At 47.1% G+C, this 26,468-nt stretch overlaps 3 protein-coding genes across 3 annotated transcripts; 2 read left to right on the top strand and 1 right to left on the bottom strand.

Annotated features, from left to right (window-relative positions):
- Positions 1-1,396: 1,396 nt before the first annotated feature.
- Positions 1,397-15,390, top strand: LOC136543537 (uncharacterized). The gene is made up of 14 exons (XM_066535960.1): positions 1,397-1,741; positions 2,492-2,573; positions 3,291-3,394; positions 3,566-3,692; positions 4,110-4,204; positions 4,718-4,841; positions 5,195-5,275; positions 7,001-7,099; positions 7,188-7,343; positions 7,414-7,468; positions 7,545-7,618; positions 12,180-12,224; positions 13,027-13,194; positions 14,574-15,390. Exons 1-14 carry the CDS (start codon positions 1,704-1,706, stop codon positions 15,039-15,041), a joined length of 1,716 nt encoding a protein of 571 aa, XP_066392057.1. The 5' UTR covers positions 1,397-1,703; the 3' UTR covers positions 15,042-15,390.
- Positions 15,391-16,339: 949 nt separating this feature from the next.
- Positions 16,340-20,761, top strand: LOC136543549 (rhomboid-like protein 19). Its single transcript, XM_066535965.1, has 8 exons — positions 16,340-16,634; positions 16,901-17,025; positions 17,653-17,713; positions 18,110-18,276; positions 18,691-18,802; positions 18,897-19,099; positions 19,569-19,706; positions 19,906-20,761. Exons 1-8 carry the CDS (start codon positions 16,602-16,604, stop codon positions 20,042-20,044), a joined length of 978 nt encoding a protein of 325 aa, XP_066392062.1. The 5' UTR covers positions 16,340-16,601; the 3' UTR covers positions 20,045-20,761.
- On the bottom strand, positions 20,616-23,265 carry LOC136543559 (probable glutathione peroxidase 4). Its single transcript, XM_066535970.1, has 6 exons — positions 23,047-23,265; positions 22,841-22,917; positions 22,682-22,743; positions 21,686-21,804; positions 21,051-21,221; positions 20,616-20,962 (listed from the first exon to the last, which is right to left on the bottom strand). The coding sequence occupies exons 1-6, from the start codon at positions 23,098-23,100 to the stop codon at positions 20,933-20,935; spliced, it is 513 nt and encodes a 170-aa protein (XP_066392067.1). The 5' UTR covers positions 23,101-23,265; the 3' UTR covers positions 20,616-20,932.
- Positions 23,266-26,468: the final 3,203 nt, after the last annotated feature.

The following is a 26,468-nucleotide window of genomic DNA, read 5'->3' as shown; positions in this document are numbered from 1 at the left end:
GTTTTTATTTGATAACTAGTGTTTAATCATGGACTAATTAGGTTCAAAACGTTTGTCTCATGATTTTCAACCAAACTGTGCAATTAGTTTTTTTCGTCTACATTTAATGCTCTATACACGTATCGTAAGATTCACGAACAAAAGAAAAAAGGGAATCTTTCACAGAGGCTTTCGACCTTATCCATCAGAATCGTCAATTGATCTTCTGAGTCAGTTTTTTCATTTTTTTTTGCAATTTTAACTCTGTGCTTCGTTTAGTGTTCAGACCAAAAATGTGGGCATCTCGCACTAAACTAAGTCATAAAATTGCAAAAAAAAAAATGGATACATTTTCAAAAAAGAAATGAATGAATTTAGTAGAAAAGTACTTTATCGGTTCAGGAACCATTATACGATAAAATGAATTGATTTATTGAATTTGGATATATTCTCGACGATCAGAATGGCAAGAAATAGGCTCTTTATCGACAGATAGGGTATTTTTCCGATAGATATGAATTCCAATTCCGATCTATTCCTTCAAATCTAAGATAACTTGCTTTAAACCGTTGAAAATAGGCCATGCCGGTTTGAGCAAAACAGATTCTTGTTTCACCGAGGAAAAGAGAGAAGTTCTGGATAAATTGACAATGTCAACTTGAATTGACTAATTCAGTTCCGCCTATTCCACATTAATGGGAGTACATTTATGTTTCTGCTTCACGAATATGATATTTTTTGGACATTTCTAATAATAGCAAGCCTTATTCCTATTTTGGTATTTTGGATTCCATAGATAGTTCGAATTGGATAGCAGCAATAATCAATTTTAGCGCGAATTGTTTGGAGGGGTAGTCTACCCTTTTTGATGCATTCGGCACGTGCAATTTCTTTTCCTGCTAGACGACCCGCAATTTGGATTTTGATTCCCTTTATATCCGCTTTTTTAGTTAATTCAATAGCTTTTTTCATTGCAAGAGGAATTTGGGAACAGGTTATTCCTTATTTTTTGAGAAACTTTTTGGTAACCTATAGCCAACTAGCCATAAATGAGAGCAAATATCCTGCCGTAGCCCGTACGTAGGGCCGTGCCATGCCGCACGTGTGGTCCAAAACGGCAAAACCATTACCCATTTTAATATTCAATTCATGAGCACCATATATAAATGAAAACACGAAAATGAGGCAATCCTTTTTTTTGTCTGGGTCAAATGTACTTTTGAGCGTTCGCAGAATCTTGCAAAGTCATTTGAAAGCGACCGCTAGGAATATCTGAATTCTGAACCGGAAAACCGCACCTGAAATTTGAAAGTCGCAAGTGAAAAAAAGCGCAGTCAATGAAGACAAGTAACTGCGGCAAACTGAAAAAAAAAAGTTCGCCCGGGAGCACCAATGACGCAGTATGCTGTCAAAAAACAGAAGAAGCAAGGGTCCCAGCCGCGAAAATCGCCATTCGTTTCCTTCCCGAGTCCCCAGCCTTGCGCTGTCGCCGTCTGCCGAGGCCGAGCCACCGAGCCCGGAGAAGGGGAAGGCAGCTACGCAAACGCAAGGCACCCCCACCCCGTTCACCGCAACCGAAGCAATTAAAAAGAGGCGGCGAGAAGAGAAGGTGGGTTGGGGAATTGGAAGCAATCAGAGAAAGCAAAGCTTGCTTGCTTCGTCTACCGAATCCCCCCATCTCGCGCCCTGCGTCTCTCGCCGCGGAGATTCGGCCCACGCCGCCGATGGACCAGCTCGTCAATTTCATCATCCGCCCGCCCAGGTGAGAGCTCCCCCTCCCCGTGCCCCCGCCGCCGTGATTCGGGTGCTGTGGGGTTGGATCTGGGCCGCGCCGGCTAGAGGGTTTTCTGGTGGGGGTGGATGGGCGGTGGGTGCCGCTGCCTCCGCTCTGGCCCTCCCGGGTCGGTCGGGGTTGTAGGGCCACGGCAGTGGGATCGGATTTCGGGGTGGCAGGCGGTCCGTGGGTTGTGCCCCACGCCGCGCAATTTAGGAGGCTGGTCTTGAGCTTATGTAGGATGGTGACAGTGTGTTTGTGTATGCGCGGCTTGCAATTCGGTTCATCCGGGTGGCTGGTTTTGCTCCTTGTGTGGGTTACCGGATTTGGATGCTCTGGCAATCGGTAGTCTTGTTGTTTTGGTTCAGCTCAGTAGCCGTTAGCTCGTAGTTTTCCTGTGTCTTTTATATGATTTATAAGTGCAAGTACAAATGCTGTTCAGTATCTTTAAGAATGTGAGAGAGAATGCATGACATGAGGGGGAAGTTATAAATGGACATCCATCTAGATAGTGAGTCCTATTTTAACAGGATTTCTGTTAATGCGTGTATTTTGTCTTGTGAGGCTGGCATACTTGCCAGTGAACTGAGCTCACAAGATACCTATTACCCATGATCAATCCTATGTTAAAAATGGTATTGAATGCATTGCTTTTGTGGTCTTATTGGCGTGGCATCTGCACTCTTATCCTCACTCTTATTGTTATTGACGATGGTCTGCCATTTCATTGCATGACAGAGCTGACTACAGTCCAAATGATGATCTATTAGAGCAGGAGTTTATGCTGAAGGGAAGATGGTTCCTGAGGAAGGATTTGGAGGTCAGATTTTCTATATATGCTGCATCATGATGATAACAGACTAAAACCAGTCCATGAACCTCTAAATTTTTTCTCTCTGCTAGTACCTTTTGCACTATTGTTGGGAACAAAGGTCTCATGTATTGTGAATGAGCAAACCTGCTAGACAAACACCAAAATGTTGCAAAGCCAGAGTAACTTAGGATCTCGTACATTATGTTTACGTTTCCGGATATGCAGGAATAATCAGTATTGTTTGAGGCGATAATAGAATATGTGGATCCATACATTGAAATGTTCCATGGATGTGTGGCAATGTAGATATTGATGTCTAAATGAAAGTTTTCTGCTTGTTTATTTAATATAAATGGGTTAACTGTGCTTTTAAGTGGTTATGTGTTTTGATTCATGGAAAGTGATTTCTAGTTTGTTTGACTGTAGAACGTTGATATGCAGCAATTGATTTTTGGACATATGCTACCATGGTTGGTGGATGCGATATTTACATGATAGTTACATTCTTTATTTTATTAGCTATTTAACTGCCTCATAACATCTGTCCTTAGTTGCTGTGATACTGTAATCTTACACTGAAACTGACCTGCACCCTTTTGTTATTTTGTTAGATGGCTTATACATTACAGAATAATGATCAGAAAGATTAATACCGACAGGGATAAACTTGGGTTCTTCTTCAGTTGGATTCTTTGATTAAATGTTCTCTGTATTTTTGTCCAGGTAAAAAATGGCCAGGGCAAAACGTTGCAGTGTAGTCACTACATGCCTGTTGTGATTCCTGAAGGAAAAGCTCTTCCTTGTGTCATATATTGTCATGGAAACAGGTAAGGCTATATGCACGTCAACATTATAGTATTTGTTAATGTGTGCTAGTGAAAATGGTATGTCACCTATAAGAAAGTCAAAGCCCAGTGCCCCAGTCCTTATACATTTGTTATGATATTTATCTCTTCTGTTGGCTTTGTGTTAATTGATCTACATTATTTATTTTCCAGTGGGTGCAGAGCTGATGCTAGTGAAGCCGCTATTATTCTTCTACCGTCAAACATTACAGTCTTTACACTGGACTTTTCAGGGTCTGGACTCTCTGAAGGAGAGCATGTCACCTTAGGCTGGAATGAAGTGAGTTCTTGTGCTTATAGAGGATAGAAACTAAACTTGTTCTTATTATGAAGATTCAGTTTGCTTGTATAGTTGTTGCATTCAGTCTTTGTAGAAATATGGCCAGGAAACTTGAGAAACAAATTGTATGAAATATTTTGGCATTTGTTGATTTTTATTCAGAAGTATCTGAAGAAACATCATAAATCTTTGCGTAGAAGACTAATCAAAGCTATAGCATGGAGCGATTTCTGTTCGCCACCTGATTATATGTTCCCACCCCTTGACCCCTTTGTTTCTCACTCTTGTGTTCTGAAGTAACATGTCTCTGTCATGGCATATTTTCACCAAGTAAATATCTTAGTAACAGCATATTTTTGTAAATGGTTTTGTTGTTATCAAAGAGCACCTGCTGATGGACTCTCCTTTGTTTAACAGAGAGAAGATCTGAAAGCTGTGGTTAACTATTTGCGAACAGATGGGAATGTATCTTGCATTGGTTTGTGGGGTCGCTCAATGGGTGCGGTCACAAGGTAATTCCTTGTGTTTAAATGAATCTGGTCTTGAAGTAATTCGTGATAGTACTTAGTTCAGCTTAGTACAGCCATAATATGATTTAGGTTTAGACCGCTGTTGGTTGTAAATCTGATTGGTGTGTTTGGCCTGAAGCATTCTGTTGGCCAGGAATTAAAAAATGACATGTCCGACATTCCTAAGAGAATGGACCTTTTCTCCTTTATCATCATAATTAAAATATAAAATAAGGGGAAACTATTAGGATTTTGTCTCCACAGCTCAGTTTTGTTGCCACTGCCAAAGAGCACATATGGCATACTAGGGGACATATCATGCTATCTTAGCTGGTGGTGCGAAAAAAATCACTTGCTTATTTTTAAGTTTGTACCTGACATTCATCTTCTTTTTAAAACAATATATGTAACATTTCCCTCCTCCATGTGTGTTTCCATGCTTTGAACCCTGCCTATACATCTTTGATACCTCTTAAGGCACATTCATCCTTTGACTCTTATCTTTATTATTTTCAGTCTAATGTATGGAGCGGAGGATCCGTCAATTGCAGGAATGGTTCTTGATAGCCCATTTTCCAACTTGGTTGACTTAATGATGGAGCTAGTGGACACCTACAAATATCCACTGCCAAAATTCACTGTAAGTTCAATTTGACGATAAGGACTCGCCATTGTTACTTTTAGTTGATGTGTCGATGGGCTTGTTGGCCTAGGAGTAGGACTATGTGGTTTGCAAACCTCCTGTTGGACTCGTGCATGACCTCTGCAATCTCAGACTCCAATTTGTGTGCCCTATATCTACTAGTGTATCAATTCTGATGCTGCATATCTCTGTTACTTTCCACCCTTCTGTTTACCACCAGGATTCATAGTTTTAACTTCTAGTTTTTTGAAACTACAACTGTATATCACTTTCAGTTGACTTCTATCTGCAGCTTTTCTTGCATAGAGTATATTACATTTAATTTTGTGGTACTTCTGCTTGTTGCTTAGGTCAAACTTGCAATACAGCATATGCGAAAGATTGTCAAGAAGAAAGCTAGTTTTGACATCATGGATCTTGATACCATTCAGGTTATTATTTCTATATATAAAGCTATTTGCTTGCATTAAATATTGATATCGTGTCAGCCATTAGGGTTTTGAGGAATATTTTCTGATATCACACTGTCAAATTTCATGTTGTTCCCAAAACTTGACTTTCAGTATGTTGCATTTTTTTTTCCTTGGTCGATGTTTGTTGATTCTCAGCTCTTTCTCAAATATTGTTAGTTGCTATTAGCTACTAGGAGATTTTTTAAAGATATTTTCTTGTCCTTTACATTGGATGACTACATCCTACACTGTTAGGTTGGCTTATATACATCCTTTCTTCACTTTTTCCCTTGTTTTCTTCTCACCTCGTGACCATCAGTAAACAAGGAGACTATATAGGCTGTTTCTCTTATGACTGCCCACTAAACTATGCAAGCTTATTCAATAATGCTGCAACAAATCATCAGAAGTCAGAACATATATAGGCAGTGATTACAGATCGGACGACTAATCACGATTAATCGTGATTAGTCGTCCTTATCGTAAAAAGGTGCTCGATAAGGGTCCTCGATTAGTTTGGACCGATTAGAAACCTTATCGTCCGATAAGTTGCGACTAATCACGATTAGTCGTCCGATCAGACACACATGACGACTAGTTGGGCCAGTATATTCAGCTAAAGAATTCGGCCCAGCTAAAGAATTCGGCCCACCTAATAGCTGGCCCATTAGGGTAAGATAAGAGTGAGTGTCTGAGTGACGACTGACGAGTGAAGGAGCTGGCTGCAGCCGCCGCACACGGCACATTTCTCTCTCGCTCTGGCTCTGCTCTCTCTCGCAGCTCCGTCCGCAGCGGCGCAGCTCCCTCGCCGGCGCAGCTCTGTCCGCGGCCTGCAGCTCCCTCGCCGGCGCTGCTCCGTCCGCGGCCTGTAGCTCCGTCCGCCGGCGCAGCTCGTCCGCGGCCTGCAGCTCTGTCCGCAGCGGCGCAGCTCCGTCCGCCGGCGCAGCTTGTCCGCCGGCGCAGCTCCGTCTGCAGCGGCGCAGCTCCGTCGGTCAAGCGCCAGGGTGCGGACGATCTACGAGAGCAAGCTCCTGGAGCACGACCCCGAGCGCCACCTCGCCTGTCTCCTCCCCTGTCTCGCGCGGACGGCGTTCACGAACAAGGACTGCGGCAAGGGCGAGCGCGAGGCACAGTGGGCGGTAGAGCAGAGGGCACTCCACGGCCTGAACCAGCTCGCCACCTCCTCCTCCGACCTTCTAGTCTGCAGCTCCGTCCGCGCCTCTCGCCGGTGTCCGCAGCATCAAAATGAGCCACCACTCTGCCTCCTCTGCCATGTTTACATATATTTACATCATAATATATATAGTATATACATGGTCGATCAGGCCATCTAGGCACAAGGACGACTAAATGTCCGACTAGCCGATTAGACCGATTAGGACCGACTAATCGTCCCTTATCGACTTATCGGTGGTCATACGACTAGCCTCGATAATACGATCTGAAAACATTGTATATAGGTGGTTTGGTGTTGAATAGGATGGTGATGGATCATCAAATCTTAGCTCTGAATAGCACCTGTTTGGTGTTAGGAACTGAAGAGTTTGATTCATCACCACCTTGTCCCTCCCAAGCATAGGCCTTTGTATAATATCGAAATTCATGGGATGGTCCCAAGATGGACTATCTGAAATGCCTCATTTTTCTGGTTCTGTTGTGAAGCCATGCTAATGTGTATTTTCTACCGGAAATGTAATCTTGCAGGTAGCAAAACGATGTTTTGTTCCTGCTTTGTTTGGACATGCAACTGAGGATGATTTTATACTTCCCCATCATTCAGACAAGATATATGAATCATATATTGTAAGTTTCCATCTTTCCCTTCAATGTTAACCACACTTGACCTTTTGTCTGTGAAGTTAGTAATATGTGGTTGTTCCAAATTCTGCAGGGTGACAAAAACATTATAAAATTTGATGGTGACCACAATTCACCACGTCCTCAATTTTATTTTGACTCGATCACTATATTTTTCCATAATGTGCTAAACCCTCCTGAAGTGGCAGAGGATCATTATTTCCTGACACCACATGGTGGCCTTGGTCAGGTAGTATAACAATGTTCTTCACATCTGGTTGAATTGTGTTGGCTTTACTTACCTTAGGTTCTGCTGATAGGGCCATTGGGATACAGAACATGACATAGAGTATAGGTTCTCTCAATCGCCTACAGGTACTATTTGCAAAATTTGATCTTCACTTGTTACGACAAATAGCAAGAAGCCAAGAACCTATGTGATTTGTTTCAGGGACAGCCCATGCGACTACGACCGAAGATGCCATTGCACAGTTGCGTTCTAGAAGGCTCATGAGTAGAATGGAGGTGCGTGTTTCAATTGGTTGATACTCTTAAATGTTTTCTTAAATAAACACTTATGCTTCCAAATACTATCAACTAATTTACTCCGTCCACTTTTTAATACTTTTGCTAAATGTTGCAAGTAGCTAGACAAGTGGAATTTCTCCTGCCAGAGGGCAGCTTGGCACTTAGCCGCTTGATTGCATTATATAGGAAAAGCAAACTTGGGATACAAGAAGTTCTCAACTACTACAACATATTCTAGTGCATAAAGTAGATGCTAGCTTGGATGCTAAGGCACCTGAAAACAGCTAGACAGTGAATAGTAAATAGCTAAGTAGATAACTAGATAGATGGGTAAGCACTAGGCTAAACCCTCAATTCTCCCCCTTAGCCTTGTGCCCTGCCTTGGGGATGACCTGCCTCAGACCAATTCTCTCCCTCATCTCTTCAAATTTGGCTCTGCCCAAGGATTTGGTGAGAATGTCTGCAAGCTGATCAGTAATTGAGATGTGATAGGCCTTGATGCTTCCATCTTCCAGGCAGCTGCGGATGAAGTGGTACTTGATCCTTATGTGCTTGCTCCTCTCATGGAAGATTGGATTCTTGGCCAGAGCGAGGGCCGACTTGCTGTCCACCTTCAGCTCCACCACCTCGACATGCCTGCCGAGGAGCTCTGCTAGCAGCCTTGAGAGCCACAGAGCCTAGGTTGCAGCAGTAGAGGTGGCAATGTACTCTGCCTCGCAGCTGGAGAGCGCCACCACCTTCTGCTTGATTGATTGTCAGCTGACCAAGCAATTGCCGAGGAAGAAGAGTGTTCCACTCGTGCTCTTGCTTGTGTCGATGTCGCCGGCGAGGTCGCTGTCGCAGTAGCCGACGAAGCGAGCGGAGCCGGGCGCCTTGGTGAAGTGCAGACCGTAGTCGAGCATGCCAGCGACATAGCGGAGAATGCGCTTGACAGCTTGTTGGTGCTCCACCGTAGGCCGCTCCATGAGCCGGCTGACGAAGCCAACGACGAATGCCAGATCAGGGCGAGTGTGCACCAGGTAGCGCAGACCGCCGATGAGGCGCCAGTAGTGTGTAGGATCGACCTCCGCTGCCGTGCTGTGCTTGCTAAGCCTCAGCCGCTCCTCCATTGGAGTATGGGCAGGGTTGCAGCCAGCCCTTCCGCCGAGCTCCAGAATCCTCTTGGCATAATGTGTTTGACGGAGGGTGATGCCGGTGGCATTTTGATGCACCTCGACGCCGAGGTAGAAGCTGAGGAGGCCGAGGTCACTCATGTCGAAGGTCTTCATCTTAACCTTGAATGCCTCCACCTCTCGATCCTCTGCGCCGGTGATGATCAGATCGTCGACGTAGACGCCGACGAGCAGGACAGAGCGTCCACTGCCCCGCTGGTACATCGCCGCCTCGTGAGCACTTTGCTGGAAGCCCATCTCCTTGAGTGTGGCATCCAGCTTGGCGTTCCAGGCGCGCGGAGCCTGCCGCAGGTCGTAGAGGGCCTTGCGGAGGCGGTAGACCTTCCCCTCTTCTCCGGCGACGGCGAAGTCGTGCGGCTGCTGCACGTATACCTCCTCCTTGAGGTCACCGTTGAGGAGGGCCGATTTGACATCCATGTGATGGACACGCCAGCCTTCTTGAGCCGCCAGCGCGAGGAGGACCCTGATGGATTCCATGCGTGCCACCGGAGCAAACGCGTCGTCGTAGTCCACCCCTTCTTGCTGGACGAAGCCGCGCGCCACGAGTCTTGCCTTGTGCTTGGTCACCGCGCCCAGCTCATCTTTCTTGAGCTTGAATACCCATTTTAGGGTGATGGGCCGGTGACCGGCAGGGAGCGGCACTAGCTCCCAGGTCCGGTTCTGCTCCACCGCCTTGAGCTCTTGCTCCATTGCCGCCCGCCATGCCGGATCATCGTTGGCCTCGCGTAGTTGGTAGGCTCGCTGGCGTGTGTGAGGTGAAGCTCGGCGAAGAGGCGTTGAGGCGGCGGAGGCGGAGGATGGTCGCCGATGATGTCCGTCATCGTGCAGTATCGCAGTGGCACGTCGTCGTAGTAGGCGTCGAGTCTGTCTTCATCATCCTCCACTGGAGTGGCAAACTCCACTTGGTCTCCAGCCACAGCTGTTGCCGCTGGTGATGCCGGTGAAGTAGTAGGAGCAGCAGGGGACGCTAGCGTTGGCGTTGGCGAGGCCGGCTGGGGTGCTGGAGGAGCGACCGCTGCTGTCGATGTCCCTCCGGGCTCCCCCGGATTTGGTGACGGCGAGCGCGGTGCAGAGTGTGATGGCGCCGACGATGTAGCTCCGGCCGCCACTGGAGAAGCATCTTGTGCTCCCCCGGCTCCTCCAGTCTCCCAGAACTCGACAATGAAGTCGCTCTCCGCTGCGGCCGAGCCGCCGGCGTCCGGGGTGGACCAATCCCAGCCACGCCCCTCGTCGAAGACGACGTCGCGGCTGATCCTGACACGCTGCGTCGTAGGGTCCAGGATGCGGTACGCCTTGGCTCCCTCTGCATACCCGATGAAGACGTCGGGTTTGCCGCGATCATCCAGCTTGCGGAGCTGCCCCAGATCGTTGGTGTAGGCGACGCAGCCGAATGTCTTCAGGTGGCTGACCGCCGGCATGCGCCCGTGCCAGGCCTCGTAGGGGGTCTTGCCCTGCAAGCTCCGCGTTGGTGAGTGATGAGCAGATGGACTGCCGTCATCACCGCCTCCCCCCCAAAACTTGGCCGGCATCCTCCTCTGCTTCAGCAACGCCCAAGCCGTGGCCACCACGGTTTGGTTCTGGCGTTCCACCACGTCATTCTGCTGCGGTGAGTGAGGCGCCGAGAAGTGGCGCTGGATACCCTCTCCCACGCAGTAGTCGGCGAACTCCGCGACGGTAAACTTGCCGCCGTTGTCGGTGCGTAGCACCCGGAGCTTGTGGCCGCTCTCCTCTGCCGCGGTCTCAATCTTCTTGACGGCGTCCGCGACAACATCCTTGGACGGCAGCAGGACGGCCCACATGAAACGGACGCGTCGTCCACCATCAGGAGGAAGTAGCGCCGCCCTCCTGGAGTCGCCGGCGTCATGGGCCCGCAAAGGTCGCCGTGGACGAGCTCCAGCTGCTTCTGCGCGCGGTACTGGGCCTGCTGACGGAAGGGGCGCCGGCGCTGCTTCGTCGTGACGCAGGTGTCGCAGACTTGTTCGGCGTGCTTGATCACCGGCATGCCGCGCACCATAGCCTACTTGCCGAGCTGGTGTAGCGCCTCGAAGTGGAGGTGTCCGAACCGCTCGTGCCAGCGCCACGCGTCGTCGTCCTTCCTCGTGGCGAGGCAAAGTGGCTTCGCGGCCTCAAGATGGAGGACATAGAGGCGGCTAGGCCCACGGTTCACCTTGACGAGGAGGCGCCCGCGGCGATCCCAGATGCGTAGGACGCCCTTGTCGATCTCCACCTTGGACCCGCCCTCATCGAGCTGGCCGAGGCTCATGATGGAGTTGCGTAGCGCTGGGATGAAGTAGACGCCGTGCAAGACTCGGTGCTCGCCGGTCTTGGCTTGGAACACGATCGAGCCGACGCCTTGAATCTCCACCCTTGACGCGTCGCCGAACCGCACCGAGCCGCGAACAGAGGTGTCGAGGTCGGAGAAGAGTTCGCGACGGCCGGTCATGTGGTGGGTAGCGCCGCTGTCGAGGTACCAGCCATCCAACTTGTCCTCGCCGAAGCCGGTGTTGAGGAACGCACGAGCCCGGGGTTCGTCGATGTCCGTCTGGACGGCCGCTGGCGACCCGCGATGGCCTCCGCGTCGCCGACGGCGCTCCGGAGATGGCGATGGGATCCGGCGGCGCATCGAGCTCCGTGACGGCTCCCTGGGCTGCCACTCCAACTCCGCGCGTAGCGCTGCGGCCGTGTTGGCCGCTGCTTGGGCTGTTGCCGCTGCCTGCCTGGCCGCCTCGATCGCCTGCGCGGCTGCGGCCTCTGCCGCGGCCAGGCGCTCAGCGCGATCGGCGCCAGGATTGACCACCACTCCTCCGCCTATGTTGGCGGCTGCGGCGGCGGCTGCTGCTCTCAGGGCGCGCTCGCTGGAGGTGGACATGGCCTCTGCTCTCTCCTAACCAGGTTCCGATACCAATTGTTGCAAGTAAGTAGCTAGACAAGTGGAATTTCTCCTGCCAGAGGGCAGCTTGGCACTTAGCCGCTTGATTGCATTATATAGGAAGAGCAAACTTGGGATACAAGAAGTTCTCAACTACTACAGCATATTCTAGTGCATAAAGTAGATGCTAGCTTGGATGCTAAGGCACCTGAAAACAGCTAGACAGTGAATAGTAAATAGCTAAGTAGATAACTAGATACATGGGTAAGCACTAGGCTAAACCCTCACTAAATGTATTTTACTGGGCAATCATTCCTTGTATAAAACATGACCAAACAAAACATCCCTAACTTATATCTCAAGCACAAATAATGGGCGGACAATGGAGGGAAAGGAAGAGATAAGGGGGTTATTTTGGCACAATATCCTCAGTAACCAGATGTTTCTCCTTATGCATTGTTCTCTGTTTTAATGAGGTAGCAAGCGTGGCTTCAGCTTTTTATGATTGTTTTTGCAGGTCCCATCTGGTGCCACCACTGAAGATAGGGCTGATCGAACTGAGGTACTTTCCCCTTTAGGATTAGGATTATGCATGTTCTTTCTTTTGTAACACCGAAGTTTCTTATCTGATCATACCTAACTGTGACTTTTTACAGTTTGAAAGCAAATCACTCATACTAATCCTAGAACCATTGCAATTTGGAAGATATAACATGCTTGATTGCCATCAATTACTGGCATACTGGGTCTGACAAGGTGTCATCGAAAATTTATAATCCAGAGCGTATGACACGACTAATAAGAACTTGTATTAAATTTGTAGTATTTAGGGAAGACATGAGAGGTTGATGCGTTCAAGTATGATGCTCTAACAGGCCCATATGCAGAGTGCGTTGCACCACACATCTTAACCATTATAAAGTCCAGCTTCCTTTGTAGTTTCTACCTTTTCCTGTTCTGTGTAGTCCTTGCTTTCTGTGTATTCCTTGCTGATTGGCCTGAACTTATTAGATTCCAAAAACCATGCACTTGAACAGTTACTATATGAAATGTAAAGTATATAATCAGTATTGAGTGTGCAGTGCGCTACATATGAAATTTGAAATGCAATATGGAATTTAGATGCCATTTATCTCAAAGTTGTAATTATAATTAAAATGGGCATTAGACTTCATTTGTTGTGGTAGTGTTATACCAAATTCATCTGCTTCAAGAACGTGCGTGGGCTACCTTCCAATTTCATATATTTTGCTGATACATTTCAGTGGAAATGCTTTGTTCTGTCAAATGCTAATCTTTGCTAAGCTAGTTTACACCTATTGAGCATGACCATACAGATTCTTACTCGGTTGCTGTCTGAACAGGGTTTGGATAGTGATCTTGGTCCCTCCTCATCTAGTGTATCAACAGCAACTCCTCCCAATGGCCGCAACGGAAGGCTGCTGACTCCAACCTCTGATGATGGCGAGTATGTGGAGTACTCATTTGATAGCATGTCAGATATGCCTTACACCGTGGAAGATGAAGATAGAGTAAGTCATACCTCAAATTCCTTATTCGGAGTCATAGTTGTGCCGTTATGCTTCACTTTCTTGTGTAGTACCTTATGACTTGTATATAGTTCAACAGAGGGTAAATATAGAATCTGGAGCTGGGTGCCTGGATCACTGATTAAACGTAAGGTCATACCGTGATAAGTTCTTACTAATCTTTGGTCCAGTAATGACAGTACACTAATTAGAGCAGCTCCAACAGATGTAATATCCAGCTTCCAATAGCAATATTCGGAAAACCCAGGCCAAATACGCGCTCCATCAGCTTCTCCATCAGGCCCTTCAAAAGTTTGGACGCCCAAAAACGCTTCTCTCACTTTCCACCTGCGGAGAAGCTTTCCTGCTTCCCAAGACTCCTTACTGCACATAGTCTTCTTCCCTCTCCGTGCTGCGGTCCTTGCTGGTCTGGGTGTCCTTGCGTTGAGCATCTGTGCGACTGTGCCTCCTCACAGTGTTGCTCGTGCCCACCCCGTCTGGTCCCTGTGAGCCCTGCCTGCCAAGTCTGGCTCTGGCACCATCCATGTGCCAGGCTGGAGTGAGACTGCCGGCTACGGGCTGCCACGCTTGTCGATGTCAAGTCAGGTCGGGCCCATCTGCGTATCCTTGGCAACTGCATGGATACGGTCTGCCTGTGCTGGAGTGACGCTCGTGCTTGGGGTTCCATCCTTCCGGCCCCAGCCCCTTCATGTTCCTTCTCCATGTGAGGGAGATTGATTATTGTGCTGGATTTGATTTGGCCGTGACAGTTCAAGTGATGAAGCTGGGGTCCATCTGTTCATGAGGGGGGGGGGGGGGGGGGGGGGGGGGGGGGGGGGGGGAGCAATTGAATTTAGAGAACAAGAATTTGAAAGTCTGTTGGTGATATAAGAGATATGCAGAGGTAAACTTATTGGGATGGCCCTCCAAATGAGGACATATGGGCTGTTTGGTTCAACTCCAAGCAAACTTAACTGCCGCGCCGTGTGTTCCTAGCCGTCCGATTTCGGTCGCCTGGGGTCTGGATCGTTGCCTGGCCGTGAGTCTGCCTTGGAGGGTTCGATCCAAACAGCCCTAGAAAGTGAATAATGGAGAACTGCTGGAGATGGTCTTAAGGACTATTGGTGCAAACGAGCACTCCGATTTGAAATGGGGATCTTAGCACCATGAACTTGATGACTTAGAGCTGTTGGGTATGTAGAGAACTTTGTTGGTAGCACTTTTAGTGTGGTACTATATATCTCAATCATGTGCAAATCAATGCCTTAAGGACCACAAGGATGAATGCTAACATGCTGAATGTGCTATTTTTTTAAAGATTCATCCTTTTTTGTTTCTAAGACTATCAATGTTGAATCTTGTCTTGCTGTGCTAACATGCAGATGCTGATGCAAGCAATTCTTGAATCACTGAAAGACTATGAACAGTCAAATACAAAAAATGTGCAATCCACTGCATCTGATGCTGCACCTAAAGAGAACGATACTGTAAAAGACTGCAATGGTGTGGCTGCAGCAGCATCGGAGCAAGATTCCTCTGTGTCATTTGATGCTCCTGGCAAGCATACGAATGTCTGCAACAGTGGAGAAAAAGTCAGTGAAGGGCAAAGTACAGATTGCGACGCTGTAAAGAACAGTGCTTCGGTCTCTGCTTCTGGTTCTTCAGAGCCCCTGGCATCAACTCAGATGACCAATGGAAAACCTGCTTCGGCAGAATCCCAGAAAGTTACTCAGAATGCCAATGGAGAGGACGGCACAAGGGCAACTTTGGTAGCTCAGAAGAGCAGGACGGGCGGCCTGATAGATGGTTTGACACAAAAATGGGGTTCTTTCTTCAAGAACAACGACTAAGACGAGGAAAATGATTCTCTTGACAATACGTGTTCCGTTGTGTTAATAGTAACAGAGTTGCCGTTGGCTGATGTCCAACTTGATTGGTTTTACATGTAAAATGGAAAGGAAACAGGTGATTTCAGGACGTTGGTGTGTATATAGAAGTAGGAATTGTAGCGCCGCCCCCCCCCATTAATTTGTATCATCTCTCAACGTCCACTGTGAATTGGCAAGACCTTTCTTCTTGCTAATGTGTTGTAACATAATTTGAAAGCCGATTACTTTGTAGGGTTTTATATTTTTATTTATGAAAATAGTAAAGGATAATGTGCCTCTTAATGTCGATTCGAATTCTCTTATACAGTATTAATAGGGTCAAATAAATATTGTATTTACGTCCGTGATGCCCCCCCCCCCCCCCCCCCCCAAAAAAAAACCCATTGTAATTTGTTCTGCATAAACTCATGTATGGTACTTCGTCTTGGACTTGGGGCAGCAAACTGAAAGCAAAACGCCGGTGATCTATTGCCATCCGCCGCTCCGACATCTGTTTGGGTGGTAAATTGTCACGTCTAACCTTCGGTAAATTGTCGTTGTCAGAGAAAGTTTGACGAACAAAATTGAAGCCACACTTATAGCAAAGTTTGGCAAGAAAATGGGTCTATGACGTAGGACAGGGTGTTAAGAAAGTGTGGCACACCGCAGTTGTAGCAGCAAACTAAATAGCTATCAGAAAAACTGTGGCATGGCACGTTTTGGTCACCAACCAAACATACCAGTCTAGCTTCTCGCCGATACAGAGTATACGACGGTTGACGTCGGAGCAGACTGGTGGGAATGGGTCATTGCACTCGCATTCTCTGGAACTGGAAGACAATATGGGCTCGCCGATATGAGTATACGACGCTTGACGTCGGAGCAGGCTGGTGGGTATGGGTTGTTGCACTCGCATTCTCTGGAAGACAATATGGGGCACCGAGGTGTGGCACGATCTGGTAGCAGGCCCGTGTAGCCGCACTACGCTGCCTCACTCGCAGCGTTCATGTTTCGTTCACACACAATGGTGGATGCATCCAGTCACGCGCGGTCACGGTAGGAGCGGGCACACTCGCCGTTGTGCGCGTGCGCGTGCGCGTACTGGGTTTGGACCCAACCAACTGAATCCCAACGGACGGGACCGGCCACTGCCCCGCCCGCGCCCGCGCGGCCGCGCCTTTGCCAGTGCCCCTGCGATTCGAGTGGGACGGACACGGACCGGCCCATGCCCACCCACCCAGCCATGAGTTGAGTCGCACCCGCCCATCGCCCTCGCCGCATAAAACCCCGGCTCGCTCAGTCGCTCGACTCGGCCCCGCTCGCCTCTGCTCACCGGCGACGGAGGACGCCGAGGAGGCTCTCCGCTGCCGACTCCATTTCTACGAGATCCTCTGCCTGCACCCGCGGGTCGCCGGCCGCGGTCTCCTTCCGAGTCCCGACTCCCGAGCGCGGCTGCCGCCAAACTTCTGACGAGTGTCGGTGACCTCGGGTCGGGTTCGGCCTTCGACGGACGGAGAACTGAGGGAGGTCGCTGCCGACGCAATGAGCGCCTCCGCGACCCCGACCCCCGCAGCGGTATGGCTCGACTGCCCGCGCTCCTCTTCTCGTTCTCCCCCCCTCGTTCCGCCGCGCGCACCCGTCCCTTGATCTGCCTGCCCGTGCTTCCACCGCCTTCTCATTGAATCAACCCTGCCCCTCTGCATTCCGCCTCGCTGACGATTCCACGGGCCTCACAACGGAGGATCACGGGTTCCCGGAGCACCAGTTCGGCAGGACCGGATCGCTTATACTACCAGCTAGCTCGTCTCTGCGTGTCTGACTGATCGATCTCGCTGATGCAGGGCGGGCGGTTCTTCACGGGCTTCACCAGACTGTGCAAGGGCCTCGCCGTCATCCTCTTCCTCGTCCACATTTTGGTCCACCTCTTCCCTTCAGCCGCCACCTATCTCACGCTGATACCAGCCAGGTACCCACTGTGATTCCTGATCCCGGATCCCTGACTCCTTATCCCACAGGGAGGGTTAGCCTAGCTACCTGCTCTTCCCTATTTGACTGAACCGCGATCAGTCATGTAATATGTAATTCTATTCCCCCATTCACTTACGTTCAGTTTGTTTAATTGGAAACTTATTTTAGTCACGTTTCCCTTCGGTTGCTGCTCAGTTGTGTTTAACTGAAACCAGAAAAATAATTTTCTGAATGTAATATGCGCTCCCATTCAGTTATTGCTAATGCTCTTCTTTATATGGGGAAAGTGCAATTTCATGTAATCTACACACTGATTTGATTACTCGTCAGTTGCGTTTAATTGGAATTTTACTAATTTGCATTTCTTTTTGGTTACTGCTCAGTTGCCTTTAACTGAAATTAGAAAAGAAAAAGGTTTCTAAATGGCATTACTTAATGCTTGATTCAAATTTGATGGAAGTTTCAACGTCCATTTCCACTTCCACCTATGTTATACTGTTGGAAATGACCATATATAACTACCTCAATCTACATACTGAGATCCTTATTGTACCATTTCTTCATAGTAGACTACATGAATAGCTCTTTCCAGGAGATTAACTGACTAGAGGTGTTCTCTGTACAGGACAATCCCTTTTGCTTGGAACCTGGTTACCGCTGGTTATATTGAGCAAACAATTCCAGGGGTATGTTTGCTCGACACATCTCCAACAGTCCAATATACCAATTCACCATTCCGCGATTATGTTTGCACGTCCTTCTGACCAAACATTGAAACAAAAGATGAACTCTAAGCACGTAAAAAATTGTGAGGAATGCTATGATATTTCATATGTTTTCTGTTTCCCATTATATTGCCTCCTATGCCTGAGGAATATCTGATTTACGTTGCTTGATGTGTACTTTAATTTGAAATCATGTTGTTCTGTTGTCTGTTGGCTTTCAGTTTTCTAGGAAATCTCTTTATCCTTTCTCATTATTCTCTTACCTAGGATACTGCATCACACCACAATGTTGTGAAGGCTCTTATTTATTACATTAGGCAATGGCACCCTTATCTTACAAGGCTTCTGTGTTTCCAGGTGATAGTGAGCATAGTTGGTCTTCTTCTATTTGGGAAGGTGTTGGAGCCTTTATGGGGAGCTAAGGAGTTGCTCAAGTTTATTTTTATTGTTAATCTCTCAACTTCAGCTTGTGTCTTCGTAACTACTATTGTGCTGTACTACATAACACAGGAGGAGAGCTACCTGTAAGTGTCACATTTCATTACTAGCTTGCTAGTCAAATAGTTTTTTTTTAATCCGATTTACATGGGCACTTTGTTATGGAATATTTTTTTAAGCATACTTGCAAAAGTATTTCCAGACAGGCAACCTGCAGATTCAATGTCTCTAAGTATTGTACTCTAAGAAATGATGTGCTGACTGCTGAGCTCCCTCATTTGAAAATTGAAATGATGTTTTTGTCTCCCAATTTTATGATAGGATATCTAACTGAAAAGGAAGAACTAGGTTTAGATGGCTTGTTGGGAGATGCAGCAACATAATGTTTTCTGTTTCTTTTCAATAGTGGATATTCATAATATTCAGTTCAGAATGATTAGTTTCTCAGCCTAGTTATACTTTGCCATGAAAATTGACATAACATCTATTTGATTCTGCAGTTACACACCTGTTTCTGGGTTTTATGGAGTTCTTTCAGGACTACTGGTGGGCATCAAGCAAATTTTACCCGATCAGGGGCTTAACCTTCTTGTGCTTAAGATTAGCGCAAAGGTGTTCGATCACTTCTATAATGAAATTTGTTTAATTTGGCAATCAGTTTTGATTATCTCCCAAGGTTTCCTAACATTTTTTTCTGTTTATTCAGTGGATTCCATCTATTGTTGCATTTATCTCGGTTGCTGTAAGCTTCTTCATAAAGGAATCCATGTCATACCTTCCCATCATATTGTTTGGTATCTACATGAGCTGGATTTACCTGCGTTACTTCCAAAGGAGATTAGAAGTAGGCCTTAAAGGGGACCCAAGTGATGAATTCTCATTTTCAAGCTTCTTCCCTGGATTTTTAAGGTACTGTTTTTCACAAGTGATCTTGCTGTAAAGCAGTGGGAAATGCAATGCAATGCATAATTCTGCGAAGCCAAGAACATTTTAGAGGACCCCTTGCTCAGCAATGTGGGAATCCCTAATTTAAAATGTTAGAAGAAAATTTTGGATTACCATTGCAATTAAACATAACATCTCTCTTACCTTCGAAAGCATATATGAAGAGAGAGAGTTAGGAAATGGCTGTAGAGATATCAGATATAGGTGCTCATCCAATATTTTTTTTCCATGCTAGAGGTGGCTCCTGGCCCCTAGTAATAATGCAGAACTCTAGCGCTAACCCAAGGTTCTGCAGAAGAATTGTCCTTGGATTTTTTTTCTCTGAAAGTTACGATTGCTGAACACTTTACAAACAATACAGGACTCAACAAATCTAGAAATAAATAGACCTAAACTTTGTTTTTTATTTCATAAACTTACTAAAATGTCGCAGGCCAATTTTGGACCCTATTGCTTCTATATTCCACAAACTTTTCTGTGGACGATCTGCAAGACCTGAAAGCACAGGCCAGCAGACATTGGATGGGTCACAGTTCCCTGGTTCAGGCTCCATTGAGGCAAACAGGAGGAGGTGCGAATCCCCGCCCCCCCCCCCCCCCCCCCCCCCCCCCCCCCCCCCCCCCTCTTTTTTCTCATCGTTCTACCCATCCATCACCGAAACCATCTGCTTGGATGATTGCTACCCATTCGTCAGTTTTGATGTTCTTATCTGGTGAAACCGGCTTCAATCAGGCATCTCATTTGATTCGATTATTGTCCGTTCCCTGCAGAGAAAGGGGTCAGAGGGCACTGGAGCAGAGACTGGCAGAGAAGCTGGCCGCGGTCAGGAACGCGGAGGGCACGCCTCCGCCGAAGCAGCAGCAGCAGCGTGAGGAGGACGCGGAGGATGATGCTTCTGATAAAGTCTGAGCCCTCTTGTTCTCAGCTGGTGGAATTCGCTGTCAGGGGAGGAGATCCTTGTGTCAGATTTTCCTTGTATTTTTGCGCGTGCCGTCGCGTGAACGAGACCCGCAGTATAGTGGAGTAGCAGCTCATGGCATGGCGATTGTGACAGAAGAGTGCAACCGTGTAAGAAGGCAAATGCGACACGCTTGCTCGAACCAATTCTTGCAAGACAGCGAGTAGTTTTTTGTATGGGTGTTTCGTGTCGTGCTCAGTACTCAACCCTTGCCAAATACTTTACGTAGTTTCGTGTGCGATCTGACCGAAATGCTACGCTGCTACGCGCCCAAACCTGCCTTATCTAAGTTTTCCAGCTGTCTTTGTGTTAGCTATGACATCCGGCCTAAAAATGTCTATTAGAAGCATTGAAGACCTGACCGGAAGCGTTAAAAAGGTCTGATAGCAACCTGTGAGATCGTCTAGAAGAAGCGTGCAGATGTGATATGGCGCACAAGCCATGCCCCCTCCAATACCACCAGCCTCAGTGAGACCACATATAGCCAGTCCGTCGGGCCATCAAGCGTAATTAGGAACGGAATGGGCGTAAACACAAACCTTAAATAAACTATAATGCTTCACCAATGTTACATAGTTGTGCATCGATATACCATGACTTCACTCTTCAGACCAAAAAAAAAGGGCAAAAACAGTTCGGAGAAGATGATGGCTAGTTAATACAACCAATACTTACACGAGCGCAATGAGCATGAAGGCGAAAAGGAGGGCATTATACAGATTTACTGTACAAACAAGCAAAGACGTCTAAATGTTGCTACGACGGAATAATTCTGCGAGACTGCAAGTAACTATTTCTGCAAGTGGGTGATGGATGAGGAGACAAGAGGACATGAGATCTTATTCCTCAAGGGCCTTCTGGATGTCCTTCTGCAAAGTCGAATAAACACCAACCCATCAAAAAGTAAGCAGAGGTCTCGAAAGGGAGAGAGAACGAGTGAGGGAAGGAGGGAGGGACCTCAATTGACATTGGAGCTGTCGATGTTCCGTATCTCTCAATGACCTTCCCGTTCTTGTCCACGAGAAACTTGGTAAAATTCCATTTGATTCTTGCTGATCCAAACAAACCAGGCTTGCTAGCTTTCAGAAACTTGTAAACCGGCGCGGCGTCCGGGCCATTTACACGCACCTGCAAACCCAAGTTTAAAATGCAATCGGCTTTCTTAGCAATAAGAACACAGTTTGCACGTTGATGTCAACCTGTCAGGTCTATCCAAAATACCAATATGCATGCCAACAAATTCTCACCATGGCTGATTACTTGTAATTTTAGACGGTGACATGCAGATGCAGATTGCATCTTTAAATACACTTGTGCAAATCAACTAAAACTTGTCTGATTGTGCCAAAGTAAAAACAATATAATAATGCATAGTCAAGTTCTGTGTTTATTTGTATCACATGATGTTAGTTTCCAAATTCATGTATTCTGTCATGTGGCCTTTGGCATCATCTAGAAATTTGCATAAAGAATATCCAATATTATTCTAACCACCAGGTACATGAGATGAGACTAGTATTCAGAAGAAATTATCTTAGAAAAAGGATCAAAAGTTTCTTAGCAAGCTAGCATGTTTGACAAACAGTTCTCACCTTCTGAAAAACTGGGTATTCAGCTTTAAATCTGGTGCAAGCAAAGTCTTTTATCTGCTGATTAGAACCTGGCTCTTGTCGCAAGAACTGATTGCAGGGGAATGCCAATATCTCAAAGTCTGACAAGTTTGGAAGTAAAATCAGTTTCTGTTTGATCTAAAGAATAAAATCAGTTCAATGGAATAGCATGCGCAGACTGAATCAAAGTACAGAGGCATAGTCACAAGAGACATGGGCTTGCTTGATAGCCATATATACTGAACTTAAAGCAAATTTGTAGCAAGTGTAAGTGGGTACAATACTTGATGCCAAAGCAACAACAAATCGTGATCATTCTAGCGTCATTTAAACTCCATGCAGTTTCGATTTAATTTCACTCAACAGTGCCCATATTGGCTGTCAGTCAGGAAAATGTTAGGTCGAAGCTAATTTCAGTTGTCCAAGAAATTTGGGGAAACAATCCTCATGGAAACAAACATCTTCTTTGGAAAACAGGGTTCTCACAGCCTCCTTTCAGAACCCTTCACTGATCCTCCAAACGTGTCTGCAAGTTAGAACCACTATCCAAGCACTCCAGAAAACGGAAGATCGCTCTGATTTGATAAGGGAATGCAATGAAATTGTATGCATGCTGTACCAGCTGCCTATCTAATGTAAGCTGCATAAAACCCATACATGTCGAAAAACAGTCGCAGATATAAGCTACAGGTAAACAAAGCTTTTGGTATGAGTGCTGTGTGGCAAACAATGTAAAATCTCCGTTGGGCAAGACTAATCACACAATTTTTTCAGGTGAAAATTTGTGTGATTTTTTTGCCATTCCACTTCAAACAGAAGACAACAACCACTATTCCGACAAGCATCAACGTGCACTACTCCAATTCTAACTAGATCATTTGTTGAACCCACTTGTACACGCCAACTTCCAAAGAGATTCACATTTCAGACCATTAACAGGCACAGCAGGTCAAGAACAGCAGCAAGCAAAGAACTGACCTTTGTCCCTGTACTTCTGATAAAGCTCCGTCAGCTGCGTGTAATTAACCTCCGTGAACCCACTGACGGCACCGAGAACATCAAAACCGTCTCAGCATCTCACGAACCAGGAGAATACAGAGAACAAATTCTATCGACAGTCAGGGAAAGATAGCGTACCATTTGGAGGCGACGTTAACAACAAGGAGGACCTTCCCCTTGTAGGTCTCCAGGCTCACTTCCTTGCCGTTGCAATCCTGCTCCGCGAAGAAATCCCCCAAAATTTATCTTTTGCGAGAGGAAAAAAAAAACAGTAAAAGAAACTAATAAAAATACAAACAGGACCACGCAGAAGGAGCGTGATCTCGGGATGGGGATCGCCGCACCTTGACGGTGAATTCGTGTATGGAGGTCTCCGGCACGGACTCGGCCGCCCCCATCTCGCCTCCGCTCCGCTTCGCCTCTCCTTCCTTCCCTTCCCTACCCGAGCGGGGGGGCGCTCTGGAATCCCCGTCTCTTGGATTTGATTTTTCTCGTGTTCTTTTTTGTTCCGGTAATAGCTGGGGGAGAGAAGAGAGGAGAGAAGCGTGTGGTCGTTATTTATATCGGGATCAGATCATCAGAACGCCGGGCGTTGGGCGCGTTGAGCAGTGGCACAGGCTGTCTGGTCTGCGTCTGGCTCAGGCTCAGCTCCGGTAGGAAGAACAACTGTCAACTTTTGCGGTCCCTGTGCCCACCTAGCTTTCATGTGACGGCACAAAGACCACAAACCGTCTCCGACTCTCCCTCTGTGTGCCGTGGGTACCTGGATATTGCACGGGGAGCATTGATGTTCCGGTGAAGTCGTGAATTAGTTACGATTTATCAGTGGTGAGTTTTCGTAGCGTCGGGTAGTAAAATTGTTATATCAGCTTTTTTTTAACATCACTCCTCAGTATTTATTTATTCATTAATGTTTGGTCTACCTTAGTATAATTGTGACAACGGATTTTACCCTGATAAAATTCTATGTAACGTTTTTTTTATCTCTTCATAATTAATATGTTAAGCCATAAATATGCTGACGTGTGAACTATGCTATTATAAATTTGATTTTTGAGAAACAGCATTAGTTATTATCTAATATACTTGATGCAGGTATGATTCTTCTAGCGACCCGTAGCGCGGTGGCAACGTCTCCGGTTGTGGAGCGTGCCCACCCAGGTTCGAATCCCAGTTGGGACGAACGGGTGTCGCATGGGGTTTTTTTTCCATATTTGTTTCGTGCAGGTCCTGGACACTCGCGTGGCGCTACAATGGGACTACGACGTACCCGTCGTCTACGAGGCTCGTGTGGCCTCGGTGATCTCCAGAAGGACGTTTGAGGTGTATAGGTTGTAGCCTCTAGGGATGTGCGTGTGTGTGGTGGTGTGAGTGTGTTGTGTAGAGTACAGATACTACAACTTGAACACTAGGAGTCCAGGCTAAAAAAAGGTATGATTCTTCTAGTGTCACACACTATTTCGTACTGGCGTAGCCTTTTTGAGCTCAAACGCATGCGCATGAATAGATTTGTTTTTTTCGTATGGATAAAAATACCCCTCATAATCATCTCACTCCACTCACTGACATAAGGGCCTCACTCGTTAGTCACACATTTCTCTTTCTCCTCCTCTCTCTTTATAGTATCGCCTCCGTCTCCGTCTTCATGGGGAGGAGTAGCAAGGGACGTTTGGGATGCAGCCAACCACGACGGTCAGTGAAGGTGGCTGCAGGAAGCTGACAATGACATGGAGCTATGGCCACGATCGACCCATGTGCTCCCCTATAAAGAGCACACAATGTTTAGAAGACGACACTAGGCGAGGGCGCGTCCAACGAGCAATGTCGATGGTGGGCACAGGGTGGCTGAGGGCAGGGAGGGCGAGGAGGCCGCTCTCGGACCTATGATCAAGGGTGGGGGAGGAGAAAAGTTCAGCAGATAAAGATGCTATTCCACCATGTCATCGTCGAGAAGCTCGGCCTCGGCTGTTGCGTTGTGGGCACCGTCGCTTGCGGACCCCACAATGACGCCCATGGCACCTGAGGATCTAGCTACGTCGTCGCTGCAATAGGCAGCCCCGACCCTCGCGCCATGCCTATCTCTGCATCAGGCATCCATGGAGGAGAGAGTAAAGAAGGGAGCAAGAAGATGAAGAATACATTCTCTCTCTCTCTATTAAAAGTCGTATCTGTCTCTGTGGTGAGGAGCAGCAAGGGGCGGTCGAGATGTGACCAGCCATGACGATTGGTGAAGACAGCTACGGTGGTGCGCTAGGAGGCGTAAACGACATGGAAGTCGAGGAGACAGAGCAACGGAAGGCCCACGACGACGAGGTTGAAAGGATCTAACAATGCCTAGAGGGGGTGAATAGGCGTATCTAAACATTTACTGCAAATGCTAAGTTTAAATTTGTCAGCCACTATTGGAAGTCCCAACAGTTTGGGTCGGAACTTCCAACCTCGTTAGAAGTTTCGGCACAAACTGTCAGAAGTCCCGACACCTATGTGAACTACAAAAGCAGTGCCAAATTTAACTTTGCGGATAAATAATCTGGCAACACCACTTCCTAGTGGTTAGATGAAGATGTTGGGTCACTCCCTTGACGCTGAAATGCCTCCAATTCGTAGATCGAGTCCAAACCCTAAGAAGAAGCTTGGGAGAGAGAGAAACAAACAAATACAAGTAATTTTGAGCAAAACACAACAACAACAAGCACGCGGGACACAAGGATTTATCCTAAGGTTCGGCAACCCCACGAAGGAGCTCCTACGTCCTCATTGTTGAGGTGACCACAAAGGTCGAAGTCTCTTCCACCTACTTGCCTCTCTCAAGGAAACCACAAAGGTCACTTGAGCTTTCCACTAAGAAATCGAGGGTAATACAAACTTCACAAGGCTCTTCCACAAGATGGAAGCTCTTGGGCGACACCTAGCCAGCTAGGAGCAAAGCTCCAAGAGTAATAGACGCAAAATCCAACCGGCTTGATGAAGAAATTAAGTGCTCAAGCTTGCCAAGACGATTTTCTCACTCAATCCACTCTCCTATCACTCAAATCCTTGAGGGAATCGAAGTTAGGAGCAAATGAGAGAGGAAAGGGGCGCCTTGAATGCTTGGGACCTATTTTGGACAAAGTTGGTCACAATGAATGAGTGGCTAACGGTTAGAAGAGAGATGAGAGCTATTTATACTCTTAGGCAAAATCTAACCGTTTAGATCTATAAGGAAAATGGATCCTAGGCCTATTTACTTTGGATTTTAGTGTTTGATGACCAACACAACCAAATTGGACTAATGAATTTGCAAGTGATTATTTTGTAGTTCAATAGGGTGCTTGATGTGACTTGGACGAAGGCGACATGATGATCCAATAATCAACACCATAAGCAAGACCCTAGGAGCATAAGAGAAGACCCAAAATATCAAGCAAAGTCCAAGCACGAAGATATGAACCAAGCCGTACACAAGATCGCAAAGAAACGAGCTCACAGAGATGACCGAACGTTGGACCGGACGCTCCGATCAAGAGTCTCAGCAACAGCAGGCGTCAGCAGCAGCGATCGGACGCTGAATGAAAAATCGATCGGACACAGGACTACAACGTCTGATCAAGTACAAAAAGGTTCTAGAGCGGCGAAATTATGACCGGACGCGTCCGGTGGCATATGACCGGATGCTGGCAGCGTCCGATCAGTGGATCGCGGCTCTAATGGTTGGGACAACAGGACATGTCTGATCAGGACGACCTGAGCATCCAGTCAGTAGCAGAAAAGCGGGATTTCGTCCCCA

The sequence above is a fragment of the Miscanthus floridulus genome, chromosome 1 (genome assembly GCF_019320115.1).
Source record: "Miscanthus floridulus cultivar M001 chromosome 1, ASM1932011v1, whole genome shotgun sequence".
NCBI classification, from domain to species: Eukaryota; Viridiplantae; Streptophyta; class Magnoliopsida; order Poales; family Poaceae; genus Miscanthus; species Miscanthus floridulus.
This window is presented reverse-complemented; position numbering and strand designations above follow the sequence as displayed.

What these genes read in the sequence shown, in the direction of transcription:
- LOC136543549 (XM_066535965.1), top strand. Translation starts at nt 16,602, where the DNA reads ATGAGCGCCTCCGCGACCCCGACCCCCGCAGCG. An exon ending in CGACCCCGACCCCCGCAGCG is followed by an intron (nt 16,635 to 16,900) that starts GTATGGCTCGAC and finishes TCGCTGATGCAG; the next exon opens with GGCGGGCGGTTCTTCACGGG. An exon ending in TTGAGCAAACAATTCCAGGG is followed by an intron (nt 17,714 to 18,109) that starts GTATGTTTGCTC and finishes CTGTGTTTCCAG; the next exon opens with GTGATAGTGAGCATAGTTGG.
- LOC136543559 (XM_066535970.1), bottom strand. Translation starts at nt 23,100, where the DNA reads ATGGGGGCGGCCGAGTCCGTGCCGGAGACCTCCATACACGAATTCACC. An exon ending in TACACGAATTCACCGTCAAG is followed by an intron (nt 22,918 to 23,046) that starts GTGCGGCGATCC and finishes TTCGCGGAGCAG; the next exon opens with GATTGCAACGGCAAGGAAGT. An exon ending in CAGCTCCAATGTCAATTGAG is followed by an intron (nt 20,963 to 21,050) that starts GTCCCTCCCTCC and finishes TCGACTTTGCAG; the next exon opens with AAGGACATCCAGAAGGCCCT.
- LOC136543537 (XM_066535960.1), top strand. Translation starts at nt 1,704, where the DNA reads ATGGACCAGCTCGTCAATTTCATCATCCGCCCGCCCAG. An exon ending in ATCCACTGCCAAAATTCACT is followed by an intron (nt 4,842 to 5,194) that starts GTAAGTTCAATT and finishes CTTGTTGCTTAG; the next exon opens with GTCAAACTTGCAATACAGCA. An exon ending in GTTCTCTCAATCGCCTACAG is followed by an intron (nt 7,469 to 7,544) that starts GTACTATTTGCA and finishes GATTTGTTTCAG; the next exon opens with GGACAGCCCATGCGACTACG.